Below are 17,404 nucleotides of genomic sequence, written 5' to 3' on the forward strand. Positions count from 1 at the left end.
CCCTTACACAACCTTTAGAGTTTCCTAAGGAGGTGAAAACACTAAACAAAGTTCTGATGGACGGACTTAAACTTCTACTCCTGAAATCTCACATTGTTACTCTGAAGGCTGTGATCAGCAATCTGTTTCCCCTGTTGTATAACCACCACCCCCCAGCGCACACACACAGAGCACAGACACATTCACACACCTCCTCCGGTCAGTCTCTGTGAGAGTGTCTGTGTGACAGACTGTGTGAGGGCCAGAGGGACAGACAGCTGCTGAGCGTGGAGGAGCTCCTGAGCAGAGAGCCAGGAGACAGCCGGAGCTGCTAAAGGGACAAACCTGAAGTCACTCAGGAGTCACACCAGATTCTCCTCAAATCTGGATCAGTCCACCCGCCTCAGAGGAGTTTTCAAAGTCTCTGTTTTCTTGTTTAAACTTGTGGAATTAAAACCTGAGGAGAGCAGCTCCGGGATCCGGTCTGGGTTGGGGTCTAGATATTTCTTCATGTTCTGCACCCACAGAGAAGGACCACTGTGATCCGGACCAGAGAGTCAACTTCTGTGTATTTATACTGTGCTGGACCATGGTGGGGGAGATGGAGGGGAAGGAGAAAGCTAGACCGAGTCCGGATTACTTGATGCAGCTCATGAACGACAAGAAGCTGATGAGCAGTCTGCCTAATTTCTGTGGGATATTTCAGCACCTGGAGAGACTCCTGGACGAGGGTGAGACCCTGAACTGTCAGTTTACATACCTGTCTCTCTGTCTGTCTGCCTGTCTGTCTCTCTGCCGGTCTGTCTGCATCCTTCAGGTTCTCTGCAAAAACACTTCAAGTAAATGTCTGATATTTCTTCTTTAGTTAAAGTAAAGATGGCTTTTGGTTTATTCCATGCTTTATAAATACGACAGTTCCTTCAAAACTATTACCAGCAGCAATTGATATATTTAATATATTTTATGGAATTATGATTTACTATAATTATCATTGTCTATATTAAATGGTGCATTTAAACTCTTTTAATTTAAAAATAATATTTTTTCTTAAGCACAACAGAAAATAACCGTCCTGGATCAATTAAGTTCTTCTGAATTTATGTTATTAATTGACTTATTGATTAGACTTTGAAAAAAAAGCAGCAATTGATGATTTGTACCTCAGAATACTTTGTGTTTATGAACATTATATTATGTCCACCATTATAAAATAAAATAAAATAAAATAAAATAAAAAGAATGTAAAAAAGAATAAAATTGAATTAAAAAATAATAATAATAAAGTACAGAATAATAGAATAAATGGAATACAATAAAGTATAATATATACAATTTTTTTTTAATAAAGATAATAATTAAAGTAGAATAGAATACATTTAATAAACTTACAAATAATATGATTAAATTGAATTAAAAAAAAATTATAGTTATAAAATAAAATTAATTTCAATACAATAAAAAGGAGAGAAGATGGAGCCAGTGCAGAAGTGCAAATAAGTGCAGTTCCTTAAGGGTCCACCTGAATAAGTTTATACTTCTACATCGAATCAACGCCCTGTTCCAAGGCAGAGGCCTTGGCACGTAGCCTGACGTGTAATTCCTCCCAAATGTAACTACGTATTGTGCTGGTCCGCTGGACAGAATCATATTTCCTGCATTTAAGACTTTTATGGAATCACTGTTCAGCCATTCTCTTCACATCAGCCATTCTCTTTCCTTTAACGTCTCCTCTCAATACTTCTTTGTAGTAATTGCTGTATGATCAACGGCAACATTAATCAGCTCCAATTTGACATATTACGCTCAGAGTCTCTATAATTCACTGTGCACAAGCAAAAAGTAAATGTAGTAGGACTGGAAACAGGAGATCTGAGCAGCAGAGACATTACAGTGCCTAATTAATATTCTTGTTTTTACAGCAACATGTCTACAACCTGGCTCAGAGCCTGGCTGTGTATTTTGTTTAAAACATGGCGCCCAATCTTGAACCACCATCACTAAAGCCATCTTAAGTGAAAACTTAAGTTTTGTCCTGATTCAAGTCTCTGCTTTGATAATCGATAAAGGCAGTTGTAAAATCACATTTCATGAAGTCTTTAAAACTATGTATTGGATTATACCGTGAGAGCGTTTATATGCTGTGTGTTAATGTGTGTTTAAACGTGTTGTGTGTAAACCTCGGTGTCTTAACGTGTTGTGGGTTGAAATGCATGTGTACATCAGAGATCAGCCGTGTGAGGAAAGACATGTACATCGACACTCTGAACGGTTCAGAGAGGATCAGCAAGCTGCCGGAGGCCGTCGGTCCCAACATAAATCTTCAGGAGAAACTGTATGTCCCCACCAAGGAGCATCCTGATGTGAGTGTGTAAGTGTGTGTGTTTGTGTGCACACACAGCTGATCAACTGGTGATAACTATGAGCTGTTATATCTGTGAAGGTTCTCTGTCAGCCAGGTTATTGTCATTCAAAAGGCAACTGGACTTGGTAGAGTTTCTTGAAGACATTTCACCTTTCCTTCCAAAGGCTTCTTCAGTTCTAAAAGGAAATCCAGTCACATGTCCAAATAGAATATGCTGGTTTTAGTGATTATGATGACATGGGTCTGTTCATATGATATTTAATAGAATAGATTGTGTTAAAGGTATCAAACCATCAACTAATATTACTCTATTGTGGCTGAGAAGAGTAGATGATCGGACCGAACGATCTTCATTCAGCAGAAGCGAGCTGCAAATGCCTGCGTCTTTAAAAACACATGCTTAGCTCAAAGCAAACACAACAGTGGAAACTCACTGCAAATGAGACAATGTGCTGAAACAACTGCACTGACACCAAACACGCTCCAAATGCACAAAGGTGCAAAGCCTAAAAACGCATTTACAAAACAGAAAAGCACTTAAAATTGAGGCTTTTAAACAGAAGTGCTGGACAGAGATGAGAAAGAAGTCACTGAATTTCTGTGTTATTGAACCTTAACAAGAAACGCTACGAGCGGAGTGCGTCTGTCAATCATGGCCTGAAGTTTATTTGTATTAAAACCTACTGACACATAAAAATAAAACCTGCACACCTTTAATGGAAAAATACTTTTTGATAGACAGGTAGCTTTGCCAAAGTAACCGCTGCTAAGTTCAGCTACAGATGTTAGTTAGTAGCTAGCGGTAGTATTGGCTTCCAGGTGTCAGACTGAGTTTGGGTGTGTCTTCAGACTGAGTACAGGGGTGTGTTGGTGTTTCAGGCTTTAAACTGCTGGGAGACTGAACCGATGGCTCAGTGCACGATGCATTTCTTGGGAAAGTGTCAGAGTTTAACAACAGGTTGAACTGTTACAGTTTCTGCAGCCAAGAGATTTACAGCCACTCTGAAACTAGGGACGAACAATGCACTGTTGGGACAACAACACAAACAACCCCAAAAAAATACAACTCACCCTTTAAGTTCTGACTTGTTTACTAATGGGAACTTCTGAGAAGGCCAATGAGGTGGGCATGGCTGCCAGAGAGCAGAGGAGGGGAGATAAGTGGAAAAACACTGAAAGGGAAGGTGAGCGGAGGATCTGATCTGTTACATCTTGAGTATTCCATGCTTTATTAAATCAGCGATGTCAAACACTTCAATTATCTTTCTCTCTGTGCCTCAGTGTCCCTTTTCTCCTGACATATCTCCCCCCTCTCTGAGTCTTTATTTTATCTCATCATGTGCCCTTCTGTTCCCATTTAAGACATTGAGATGTCCTAAGATATTAAACATAAATAGCATTATTAAATATCTGACGATTTTGAAGAGGTCTTTGATGCAGTTATCTACCAAAAGGTCTTTAATACTAAACACTGTCACGCTGATTTAACCCTGTTATGTAAAAAAAACCTCTCATTACACAGTTTTGTCCTATTTTTGACTGCTTAAATCTTAAGATGATATTATATTTTTTAACAGGGCTTAAAGGTTGGGCCTGACAATGTAAATCTGAAAACAACACAATGAAATATGATTCAAAAAAGGTCAAAACTTTGCTGTCTTTGCAACATGTTTAAAATCAAGTTTGGGACTGATCCAAAACTTTTATGAGGGTAACAATAATGTAAAAAAAAACAAAAAACTTTGGAACATCTCCATTTTGCAACCTCATTGATAATTCAAACATTTTTCAGACAAAAACATGTTCAGTTAAAGAAGACAAACTATCATCAGTAACTATTGGTATTAGTTGCATTTATAATATTCTGATACTCAGTTAAATTGTGGTGATATTAAGAAGGGACATGGATCCTAATGTTCTCTGTTACTCAGTCAACTTATTTAATAAAAAAAAAAAATTAGGGAGTGAGTTTTGCAATTTACCTTTAATTTTAACACTAGATTAAATCTGTGGAACCTGAAAGGCCCAGAATTCAAAGAATCAACCCTTTGTAAATTACAGAACTGAGAGGTGGAATGAGAATTTCCTTGAATCAAAGGACGGACTGGCACAAAAGTAATCCCTCTCAATCATCACTGATGACCCAGGAGACATTTGGGGATGTCTGTAACTGCATGTCATGATCAGAGCTGAGCTCATGTAGTTTTGTGAAATCGACTGCACAGAGAATTCAGTCGTGTTAAGTACGAGACACCCTGATAAGCAAAAAATGTTCAAAGCAAACTTTATTGTAAAATAACTGAATAACGGTTAATCGGTTTACAAACTAGATTATCAAGCTTGATTTTCCCCAGAGATGATATGAACAGAGTACATCTGGATAGAGAATTAATCAAGAGCATTACTCATACTTATCAAGGAGAACATAATGTAATATTACATTATAATAATCTGTAAATAATCTGCATTTCACCCAAACTCCAAAAAAGTTGTAATACCGTTTCAAATGTTAATTGAAACAGAATTTGATGGTTTGTAAATCATTTAAAACCTATATTTAATTTAGATAGTGTAAAGCCAACACATCAAATGTTGAAACCGGGAAAAAAATGCTCATTTTAAATTTGATGCCAGCAACATGTTTTCAAAGTTAAGAAACAACAAACACTGAAAAAGAAAAGTGAGCGTGTTAGTAACATGACTGGGTTTAAAAGGGACACTCCAGAGAGGCTGAGTCTTTGGAGTAAAGATAGTAAGAGGTTCATTACTCTATGAGAGACTGTGTGGAAGTTTCGGTCACAATACCAGAGCTCAGAGTAAAATGACAAAGAACTAGTGGATTCCATCATCTACAGTACATAATGTCATTACAAGGAGACATCTGGAGACATCTCTGTTCAAACAGACATGGCTCTGTAGTGGATATCACAGTGTGGGCTAAAAATTAATTCCAAAGACTTCTGTATGTGAACACAGTTCATCACTGTGTTGTTGAATCTAGGTTAAAACTGAACCATCCATAAATTAAACCATATGAATATTATGTGATATGCCATGCAGTGACTTCTCTGGACCGGAGCAAATTTAATACAGATACTGAGGTGAAGAGGAAAAATGTTCTGGGATCGGATGTGTCAAATTTGACTTTTTGGAAATCGGGGACTACATAAATATGGACACTGTATATCTGTTATGCACGCACACTGTAATGCATAAATGATGTATTTACATGCATGAGTGACACAAACAGTAAACTTGAAAATAAGATTTTAAGCTAGTAAACACAAAACCTTCTGGTGTTCAAATACCCACAAATGAAGCAGCTAAATTATTTGAACACAACATTACAGATGAACCTGCAAAGATCTCTGAGGTCAGCACACTTACAGCCTATGATTCCCAACATCCAGCCACAATCATGGCGGTATATTTAATTATCAACATCACTCAAGGGAACGAGTCAGAGAACTAAACTTCTCTGAAAAATGAGCTCACATAATAAGATCTAACTATAATGACAGAAATCCTGTTTTAGAAACTTTTCTTTGTCGTGTCTTTCCATTTTAAAGTTTGACCCACGTCCCATCTGTTAACATGGAGGATGTGTGGTTTATTAGTGTACTGCTGTCAGTCTGTAGGGTGAGATCATAATGTTTTGGCTTTACTTTTGGGTAGCTATCATGTTGTCCATGTTTTAACGCGACCTATAGCAGGGATGTGACAGCAGAGAACAGACAGCAAGAAGCTGGGATCAGGAGGAAGAGTGTAGTTACACAGGTCATCAATGATAGTTTTTTCAGACCGGTCTGCTGCTGATTGATACTTAATTAGGACAGCTGAGGGGAGAGATACTCTCTGATTGATCAGTCTTCATGGTATCCGGAGTGTGATCGTATTCTCTCTGTCAGTTTAACTTTGTAGGGAGAATCCTCGGTCCTCGTGGCCTGACAGCAAAGCAGCTCGAGACGGAGACAGGATGTAAGATCATGGTGAGAGGGAGAGGCTCCATGAGAGACAGGAAGAAGGTAACACACACACACAAACACACACACAAACACACACTCACGTGCATTAATGCTTGTATAGCTGTGTCTATATTTTCAATCCAACAGTCTAAATTTAAGACATTGAAAGCTTTTGTAAATGTGTCTGGTGTTATTTTCAGCTGATAATAGAGTGGTTTATTCCCCTCATTCTTCAAGGTGTGGTCAATATGTTTCTGCTTTCTGTCTTCTGTTTACCTGTGTGGAGAGTTTTACTGATGTTTAAAACTAATAATAAACCTCGAGAAGGAGTTTTGACTCTGCTGAACACTGCTGATGTTTGTGATCTTTCACTTTACATGATGGATTTTAGTTTGATGTACAAAACTGAAGAAGGCTTAGTCCACTGTTTAAAGGTGCAGCTAAAAAAATCTGAATATTGTAGAAAAAACAACATTTTCATTCAGTTAATTAGGAAAAAGGGAAAAATTAGTATAGTGTGTCTATCTTTGTGTCTAGTTCATTACACACAACCACAATTAGGGGTTGGGGAAGACTTCTGACCTGACGATTATCCAGAAGTTGATCATCTACTAGGAGGGTAGGCAACAGAATGTAATCGCTGAAAAGACTGGCTGTTCACAGAGTGCTGTAACAAAATATATTAATTAAAGGTGATTGGAAGGGAAAAGTGTGGTGGGAAACGGTGCACAAGTAATAATAATGGCTGCAGCTTTGAGAGGATTGTCAAGAAAAGTTGATTGAAGATCTTTGGAGAGCTTCAGGAGGACTGGACTGAGGCTGGAGTCAGAGCATCAAGAGCCACCATACAGATGTCTTCAGAAAACAGACTACACCTGTCACCCAAAACCTGCTGAAGACCTCTATCAAAGCTTCAATAACACCACAGGCTGATTCCTGCATTGTCCCGCCGTACTGATGCAATGATTCATGATTCATGGTGAAGGAGTTTCAGCCACATACTCAGTGTAAAAATAAACATACTTTTTATAAGATGGACTTTTTGTATTTTTAAACCTTTTTTATTGATTTTAGGAAACATTCTAATAATTTGATAATCTAGATTTATTATATCATGTGCCAAAAATCATCAAAATCAAAACAATAAAAGGCTTCAAATATTTCACTTTACATGTCACTGATATAAGATGTACCTTTCTATTAAATTAGGAAATAAAATTCACTTTTTTAGGTTATTCATTTTTTTAGATGCACCTGAATTTGAGCTAATGTTCACTATATTTGTGGATGCAGGAATCAAAAGACAGAAAACAAAACAGTTGGGAAGTTTATTTAAATACTGTCATCTCACTATCACAGAGCAAATGAAACGCTGAAGGCTAGGATATGTACATGTAGCCCAGAGAACAAAGACAGACTGTAACCAGGTTTGTGATCTGATGTGAGGTCACCTTTGATTTAGGTGTCTCATTGTCTCATCACGCTGCGTTCTGCCAAAGTTGTCTTTAAAAAAGAGGATCTGTAGTCATTGATTTGTTTCCACAAGAAATGCACGCTTTGGTAAGAGCCACATTTTTACGACAGTGGATGATGGTGCTCATGGGAAATGCAGTCTCCATCCCAATCTCCTGATTTAGTCACCAGAATCAACACAACATGAAAACTCCTCACAGAGCCTTTACCAGCTCTGAGGAGAGTATTCACTGTGAGACAGTAAATTAAACTCTTAACAAACACACTTTTCTATCTCTCCTTGCCTCTCTGTCGATCCCTCCCTACCTCTATCTGTCCCTCTGTCTCTGTGTGTATTTCTCTACCTCTCTCCCTGTGTCTCTTCCTCTGCCTGTTTCTACCTGTCTGTCCTTTCTCTGTATGGAGGAGGAGCAGAATCGAGGGAAGCCAAACTGGGAGCATCTAAATGAGGACCTCCATGTCCTCATCACAGTGGAAGACGCACAGAACCGAGCTGAAATCAAACTCAAACGAGCCGTTGAGGAGGTCAAAAGGCTGCTGGTCCCTGCTGTGAGTCACCTCTGACCCTCCCTATGTCCCTCTGACCCTCTCACCCTCCCTTTGACCCCTACCCGTCTGAGACTACACTCACCTGTCTGTGACTCTAACAGTGACACAGTGGCTATTTTTTTCTCTCTTGTAAAAATATGATGTCACAATTGTGTCTCTAATTTTTACACCGATGATGAAGAAGTATGGTTGTTGCTGTGGGTGTTTCAGGCAGAAGGGGAGGACAGCCTGAAGAAGATGCAGCTGATGGAGTTAGCCATCCTGAATGGGACGTACAGAGACGCCAACATCAAACCCTGTAAGAGACCGACCAATCAGGTTCTGTCCTTCCTTGGTCATGTGTTTTTAGTCATTCAGTTTTGCAGTCGCTTCATGTTTTGTTTTATTTTGTTTGATTACTCGCTCTCATGTTTCAGATACTTCCTGTTCTTGTGTGTTCCCTGTGTTTGGTTTAGTCCCCCTCCTTAGGTATTTAGTTCCTGTGTTTCTGTTCACCTGAGTTGAGACATTGAGCTGAGTCAGTTCAGTTCAATTCACTCTTTGTTACATTCTTTACAAAGAGCCGACGCAAATCCAACCCAAGCAGAACACTTGGCCACATTAAGCGAGCAAAAGTGGCAAGAAGAAAAACTCCCTTTAACAGGCAGAAACCTCGAACAGAACCAAACTCATGCTGAACAACCATCCACTGAGACTGCAGAAAGAAAGAGATGGACAGAGACAAAAAAAAAGAAGAGCATCAACCAAAACAACAACGACACCACCAAGTTGTACAGACCTGTGATTCAATAGCAGGGTGATAGGTGATGCTACTGACAATCAAAGATGTGTAGTATGAAGCCTGGTTTATACTGTACTTCTGCATTGACCCGACACAGCAATACTCCGCTGAAATGCTAGAGGGCAGTGTGGTCTCTCTGTTGCTTGTTTGAGGCCCTGCTGCGTTTACTGTTTACTTTTTTTGCGTATTATGTTAATTTACAGCTGATACATGTTGCTGTTTTTCATACAGACATGATTACAGGGAAGAATAGAGAGCAGACGTCCTGGAGATGAAATGCACGGCCGTTGTGCGGCATTTCCTGAAGTGCTATGAATGCAGGAAAGGCGGACCAATCAAAAGGGTTGCGGTCCGCTCCAATGCGACGCATAGTTAGATTTTGGAGGAGGTGCGCACCGGCTACGTGCCTAGGCCTTTGCACAGGTACAGGGGTTATGCAGGCCTATAGCCTTATGCTGTCGATTCAACTCAGAAGTATAAACCAGGCTTTAGACAAATTTTACAACAGCTCCTTGTTCTTGGAAAGCTCATTCTTTTTGCACCACTTGCATATGCGTATTCTTCCGCCTTCAGTGCACTGACCAGCTGTTCAGGCCTTGCAAAAGACAACAATACAACAAAACTGAAAATAAGGGATTCTGACCATGAAGATGACATGGTGTTTACTGTGGACACAAGAGGACACCTTTATGAACAGGAGTTTACAGAGGAAGAACAAGACTCATACCAAAGGAGAGAGGAGAAACTTCTGTACTGATGGAGAGCAGGAGAGATCCTGAGTTACCTGGTGGTTCAGGTCTGTACCCAGAGACCTCCTGCTGTCAGGAGCGGGACTTGATAACAACAGTACTTCAGGACCTTTCTGAGTGAGAGGATACCAGTTGCTCACATAAGGCTGCAGTCTACAACCCTAACCATCCAGAGTTCCCTGCAGCCTCACTGAACGCTGCTGTTACCCACTTTCTTCAATTTTCAGAAGTTAAACCAGAAAACTAGATACCCTGAAAAGCAAAGCAAAGTTTGTCCTTTAAGTAAGTTTTCAGCTCTCACTGTTTTTTTATTGCATGACGACACAACCCATGATACTTGTGGTATGTTTACCTCACCAAACCCACTGTGTTAGCTGGGGAAGTCTGAGCTGAAATAACAAACTCTACACACACTACTGTCAGCTATGTCAGATAATGTTTAGAATTCATGAGTCCCCTTCTCATCCCAATCTATCAGCGTATCTGAAAGGAGGAGAGACAACATCAGCATCAGGGATTACTGAGGAGGAGGCCTCTATGGCTGAAGTTCTGCCAAGGGTATACCTCAATCAGGGCTGCACTCAACCCATGAAGCTCAAAGTTGCAAAGTGTCATATTGACTTTCTGTTGTCTTCTCCACTCCACCCACTCATCCTGGGGCTTACCAGGCTTAGAGACAAAACACTTCCTTAAATTGGTGTACCTCTGGTCTCTTGTCTCAAGCCTCTTGTCCAGGAGAGGCATGGAGCCAAAGGGTGGCAGACTTCTGATACTCCCCAGCTTTCATAAAGTGGCCCAGAGAGAAGGACACAGGTGTCCACTGGGGACCATGCGAGTCGGGTACCACAAGTTTTCCTTTTGCCATTTCCAAAGTGACCAACCAGTTGAGACTCCACAGACCTCTGAGAGTGCATCTCATCCTCCACATTGCTGGGTTTTAGATATTAAGAAGATGCCCTCCATGTCATTGATGGGAGACCTGAGTACCTGGTCAAACAAACACAAGAATCAACCAATCAATCAATCAGACTTTATTTATAAAGCGCTTTTCATACAATGAAATTGTAACACACAGTGTTGTACAAGAAAAACAACTTAAAATAGAATAAATTAAGAAAAAGATCCCACCCCCAGCCCCGACCCCAAACCCAACCCAACAATCCTAAGGTTAAGAACACAATATGCAACAATAGTAATAAAAACAATAAAAATAAAATAAATAAATAAAAAATGTAAATAATTTGCTGAACGAACTGAGGAAACGCTCTGATGATATCTTAATGCTCAAATAACTTGTTCAATTCCCACTGCAAAAATCACAAAAACGCCATTCCAATCTGTTGTTATCAAACAAAGTTGTGTTTGACTACATTGAATAGTAAATACTAGTTATGCTAAAGGGTGCAGAGCTAATTTCATACAACAACCAATAGATGGAATGAAATGACAAAGGCTTTCACCAGATAATCCGACCTCCTCACTCTGTTTCCTCACAGTGAGCTCCTGTTTATTCCTGATCTCATAAAAAGTCTGTAGTGTCACAAAGTTCAGAGAAGTTGCATGCAGATTTCATCAATTCGTCATATATATTCCAGATACATGAACCTACACTGGTCACCGGAGGATCTTCACGCTGATTTGCTTTCGCGTCGCAAATAATTCTCTGGAGTTGAGATTTTTCAACTCTGGCAAATGAATTGCGCAAATGCGCCATTGGCTCAGTTTGCGTCATTCACGCCACCAGGCCAGAACTTGCGTCTACTCGTGTCTTTACATTGACTTTACCTCACTCACACAAATTATTTTATTTGCTTTTGGTGTGAACTCCCCATTAGTCGTTGTGGAAGTGGTAGGCAGGGGTGTCTCTGGCGGGGTGGCCAGGGAGGGCCTGGGCTCTCCTTGAAAACTGACTGGCAACCCCAAAATCCTACAATTGGCTAATTGCACTTGTCAGAGGCCGGAATTAGATATAAATCAGCAGTTTGGACAGTGTATCTCTCTTTGCATTTAAATGTAGCACAGTTTATTTTCTTGGTTTTTAAAATTTAAGGAAAATACTTCACACTATTTCATCAAACAGTTTTTCAAAAGAGGAATCAATCTGTCAAAAACTTCAAACAGTGTAACTGTTCATTAAGTGGAAATATTTTGGCACAGGAATGTTGCATATTTGAATAGAGAGACAATGTGCAGGTGTATGTCAACTTTTTCTTTACAGTGCTTTACATTTATGAATTTGGACAAACATCTTTTTGAGTCCTCAAGAGTCAAGTTAAAAAGATTTGTAATAACATCTGTACTATACTTCAATGGTAGTGATAAAGAAGTCTTGATTTCTGGATAAAAGAAGGATGAATAAATTATATTTGTTTGTGTGTGTGTGCTACATACTGTAATTCAAGCCACCCCTGCATGAGACAGAGCCACAGCCTCAGTTTGGCTGTCCCAGTCTATAAAAGTCCTCAGCCCTGGTGGTAGGTGGTACTTAGTTAACCTGGAGGAGTGTGGAGAGATGGGACTGATCCAGAAATATAACAGACCCTTGAGCTCAACCAGAGCTCCTGTCTCTGTCATCGTGTTATTCAGCTTCACTTTGGTTTTCCTGAATTCCTTTTTGCTTCCTGATATTCAACCTTGAATTCATCTTCTAACAAATCCTTTATTTGATTCATGATTGCTTACCTGAGTACTTTTATTTAGTCAGATGAACTGGTGTCATTGTTTATTCCTCTCTGTTAGTTAAAGAGTCAGCCTCCAATGGTCCTAAATGCAACTTTAGAGAACATCAGAGAAAAGTCCAGACTGTTGGAAGAATCACAATTACTTTAAGGACGTGAAAAACAACCAGAGACTATTAGCATGTCTGACTAAAGCAACCAATCAGAGATCACTCGGACTACAACACAACCAGAACAACAACTTCACCACCTCCTGTGTTAACTGCTCACTGTCCTTCTCTCCTTCTCTTCTGTCTCCTCCCTTCTCTCCTTCCTCACCTCCCTCTCCCCTCAGCCTCCCTTGCCTTCTGTCTTGCAGCATCTTCTCAGTCTCCTCGTATTGTCTCTGGCCCCGCCCCTGTCTTTGCCCCTCCCACTGGCATGCGTACGCCTGCTCCCACAGGCCCCGCCCTCATGCCTCTGATCCGTCAGATCCAGACTGTTCTTCCAAACGGGACGCCTCACCCCGCAGCTCTAATGCCCGGGGCGGGGCCCGAGTCCAGTTTCATCTATGCAACACCGTACGATTACCAGTACGCTTTGGCAGCACCGGCCTCCATCTTGGAGTATCCCCTGGACTCAGGCGGGGTGTCAGGTAAGCCGGCCCACCCTTGTTCCTGCGACTGCTCCCCCATGCCACACCACCATCCCCATGGCCAGTGGAGCCCAGCCCCCACATTACTCCTCAGACACGCCTCCTGAAAGGTGTTAAACAAGTGCCCCACCTCGACACACCCATATGCCTTATCACGGTGGATCCTGCAGTGAAGCCCACCGCTGGACGAGTCGTCACCGTGATGTCTCCTCAAATTACCCGACCTGAAAACCCAGTGTTTAGAGTTTATTGTTTAAGTTATGGTTCTGATGTTTTTGGGAGCTGTTTGACTCCCGCTGTTCTCCCAATAAATCACGACTTTGAATATGAAATATATGAAAATAAAGTTGTGTCCTATTTTAGAATATATTTATTTGTAGACAGAGTCTTTGTCCTCAGTGACGGTTGATACAACCTCATGGTTTTAATGCTGTCAGATGATCCATGATCAGAGCATTCAGGTTTATCTGCACTCATCGTGTCATTACTGCTGCTTGATTCGCTGAAGACGAAACTCTGTTGTTGTTTTTATGTTTGCAATACTGGTAATGTGCTTCAGAGCTTCATTTCACAAACACTCACTCGGTTTTCATTCAACAAGGTGATCACATTCATCAAACTCCATGAGGTCATGTTCATGCAGCTTCCAGCATCCGTCACCTGAGCAGTGGAATAAACACGGAGCAAAGATGAACCCATCAGTCCTCCAACACGAGTGTTCCTATGCTGATTGTGATTTTCAGAATAATGATAAATGTTCTGAGCAAAGATATTTTGTCTCGTATGTCAACAAGAGGCTATTTCAATGGGTTTTTTAAATAATTTTTAATAATTTGATATGTAATAATTAATCAAAGGACAGTTAGGGCAGAGAATTGCAAAATGAAATTGAGGGTAGAACCACAACTTTAACAATATTGAATACTATTGAGGTTATTTACTCACAAGACAAAAGGACCTCTGATCAGAAGGTTTAAACTTAATAATACTCAACAAGCTGATGCACAAATTGTGTAACAAATCTCCCTGAACAACTTGCCACATGTTATTAGAAGGGCTGCACAATGGTGCAGTGGGTAGCGCTGTTGCCTCACAGAAGGTTCCTGGTTCAAGTCCCTGGTTGGGCAGGTGCCTTTCTATGTGGAGTTTGCATGTTCTCCCTGTGCATGCATGGGTTCTCTCCAGGTACTCCGGCTTCCTCCTTCCCTGCCTTCTGCCCAAAGTCACCTGGGATTGGCTCCAGCCCCCTGTGACCCCGAACAGGACAATCATTAAAGATAATGGATGGATGTTATTAGAAATGGTTGCCCAGTCTTTCTGACCACTCAAAGCTCTTTTACACTACTCGTCACATTCACCCATTCACACCACATCCACTAACTGATGGTAGAGGCTGCTATAGTGAGGGACCAACAATGTTAGCTTATCTCATTCATACACATCTACACAGCTGAACAACAGCGGGAGCAGTTTGGGGTTCACTGTCTTCGCCAAGGACACTTTGGTATGTGACTGCAGGAGCTAGGATCAAACTGCCAACCTACAGATTGAGAGACAACCGAGTCCACCCACTGATCCACAGCCACCCCAAAAGGTAAAGATACTTACTTAAATCTGGTTTTCATGAGAAAAAGATTGAATAGTATGAAAAAATTTAAAAAAAAAGGAAAAGATGAAACTACCCCAGACGAGCCAGCAAAGGACATTGATAGCCTAGAGGTAAAAGAGGAAGGATAACAGCCTCCACCCAACGTTCAGCAGACACGCAATGTGAGAAAATTCAGACGACACTACGGGTTGTACCTGACAGCGACAGGTGAAATGTTCGAGTTTGGAGAACCGACAGATGTGTGAAGGACTCCAGACAATAATCTGAGGGAGAGGCTGCCAAGAGAGCAGGATTTTGGTTTAAAAGAAACAATACTGTGTACAGCAGCAGAGACCATTAATACACAGGCAGAGGGACTGTCCAGAGAATCATGTACAGTATTCAGTGGGAAAAGATGAACACAAAGCAGTGAGGAAGAGGAGTGCTGCACCTGAGGCAACCAAAAAGAAAAGGGGAATAAAACAAGCCAACATAGGCAGGCATGGAGGAGCATGTAAGTGTCCAGCTTAGTGCAAAATGTGAAACAACTGCAGTTAAAAAAAAACCCTTTTGCTGTAAAAGTCAGATCCATAAAGGCAAGTTCATGTGTGAAGTGAGAGTGACCCAGAGGAAGTCAATGTGGGCGTAGTTTGAAAGTGAAACAGGAAAAGATGACTGGAAAATGATACTGAAGTAAATTCAGTTAAAGGTACAGGAGCTCACACTGATTTGATATCAGAGGCTGCTTTTCAAGTATATCAGGTCGTAGCTTGAACTGTGTGCAAAAAAGATGACAGTGTAGGATACACAGGTGCAGAAATAGCTGTGAAAGGAAACTGCATCGTGAAGTGAGTCATCAGAACAGACACTTACACTTGCATTCATAATGGAGATAAAGTGTAAGCATTAGGTATATCAGCCTGTGAGAGACAAACCTGTCACAGAGATTGTTTATGTTTGATAGTGGAGGAGAGACCGACTACGATGAACAAGTGTCAATCAATCAGACTCTATTTATAAAGTACTTTTCATACAATGACATTGTAACACAAAGTGCTGTACATAAAAACTACTTAAAATAGAAAACATAAAAAAAAATTAAAAAAAAGACCCCCCCATCCGAATCTCAAACCCAGTCCCGGCTCCAAACCCACCCCACAATCCTAATGTTAAGAACACAATATATGCAACAACAACAACAACAACAACAACAACAACAATAATAATAATAATAATAATAATAATAATAATAATAATAATAATAATAATAATAATAATAATAATAATAATAATAATAATAATAATAATAATACAAATAGATAAAAAATAAAAAGAAGTTGCTGAAAGAACTGAGGAAACGATCTCATGATATCTTAATGAGTAAACAGTGGAGGTAAAACAAGATTCTAAAACTCAACACAGGATATTAAACTCACCAAAATAAAATAAATGTATAAGATAATAAAACACTAAAATATTAAACTATTAAAAGAAAATAAGATGCTATACTTAAAATAAATAAATAAATAAATAAAATAAATATAATAAATAAAAAGTAACTACAATTTTAACTAGATAATAAATAGATAAATAAATAGATACATCAATGAATGAATGAATGAATGAATGAATGAATGAATGAATAAATAAATAAATAAATAAATAAAACTGTTATAAGAGTAAAATTCAGTTAAAAGTGAGACTAAAAAGGTCTGTCTTGAGTTTGCTTTTAAAAATGTTGCTGCTCTGTGCAGCCCTCAGATCTTCAGGCAGGGTGTTCCACAGGCGTGGGCCGTGATAATAAAAGGCTGCCTCATCATGAGTCTTAGTTCTAGCTTTTGGTACAATTAAAAGTCCACTACCTGAAGACCTGAGGGCTCTCACTGGCTCATAAGATAAACACTAATCTGATAAATAACTGTGTCAGAGAATACAGTGTCCTGTTTCAGACTATCAGGGGGGGTAAAGTGTGCCACATGTCATTCATCCATCTTGTGAAAAGCTGCTGAAAACAGGAGGGAGGGTTTGAAGTGAGTGGGTTACTTCTGTTGTCAATGTGAACAGAAGAATGGGAAGCCAAGAGTCTGCATGGATCCACGAGATTTGAGCAGAACATTTCAAACTTTGAAAGGAATTAAGACACAGTTGGCAAATGCAAAGTATTTCAGCAAGCTTGATTCATCATCAGGACTCTGGGTACACTGACATTACTGAGGGCATCAGACCAGATCCAAGAAGAGTTCTCAATTAAAAACATGCCAAGGCTACTCTGCAAGAAGGATGTACAGAGGTTTAATGGAATGATTAATTACATGAGCAAGTTTATGCCAAACCTCTCAGAGAGGACAGTAATGCAGAGCAGAACTGACAACTGTGCGAGGCAGAATAGTCACCCCTAAGAGAAATGTTAAAGAAGATCCATGAAGGACATCTTGGGATTGAAAACACAAGAGAAGAGTGTGTGAGGTGATGCACAGGCCACAAATCTACCAATATACTACAAAAATAAGGTTTGCATGATATGTCCTGCAGAGAAACTAAAAGGGCACCATGAGCTGGAAAGACATTAAAGGTAAGCTCTGACCTATTTGTTAGTGATGAAGTGGGCTGCACTGTGGTCACAAACCGCTGCATCCAGAGGTCTGC

The 17,404-nt window shown here is 40.1% G+C and overlaps 1 protein-coding gene across 1 annotated transcript; it reads left to right on the forward strand.

Moving 5' to 3' along the window:
- The first annotated feature begins 233 nt into the window (after positions 1–233).
- On the forward strand, positions 234–13,502 carry LOC117811651 (protein quaking-B-like). The gene is made up of 6 exons (XM_034682059.1): positions 234–710; positions 2,203–2,339; positions 6,250–6,366; positions 8,185–8,328; positions 8,539–8,626; positions 12,871–13,502. Exons 1-6 carry the CDS (start codon positions 569–571, stop codon positions 13,275–13,277), a joined length of 1,035 nt encoding a protein of 344 aa, XP_034537950.1. The 5' UTR covers positions 234–568; the 3' UTR covers positions 13,278–13,502.
- Positions 13,503–17,404: the final 3,902 nt, after the last annotated feature.

Source organism: Notolabrus celidotus, chromosome 4 (genome assembly GCF_009762535.1).
Source record: "Notolabrus celidotus isolate fNotCel1 chromosome 4, fNotCel1.pri, whole genome shotgun sequence".
Classification (NCBI taxonomy): domain Eukaryota; kingdom Metazoa; phylum Chordata; class Actinopteri; order Labriformes; family Labridae; genus Notolabrus; species Notolabrus celidotus.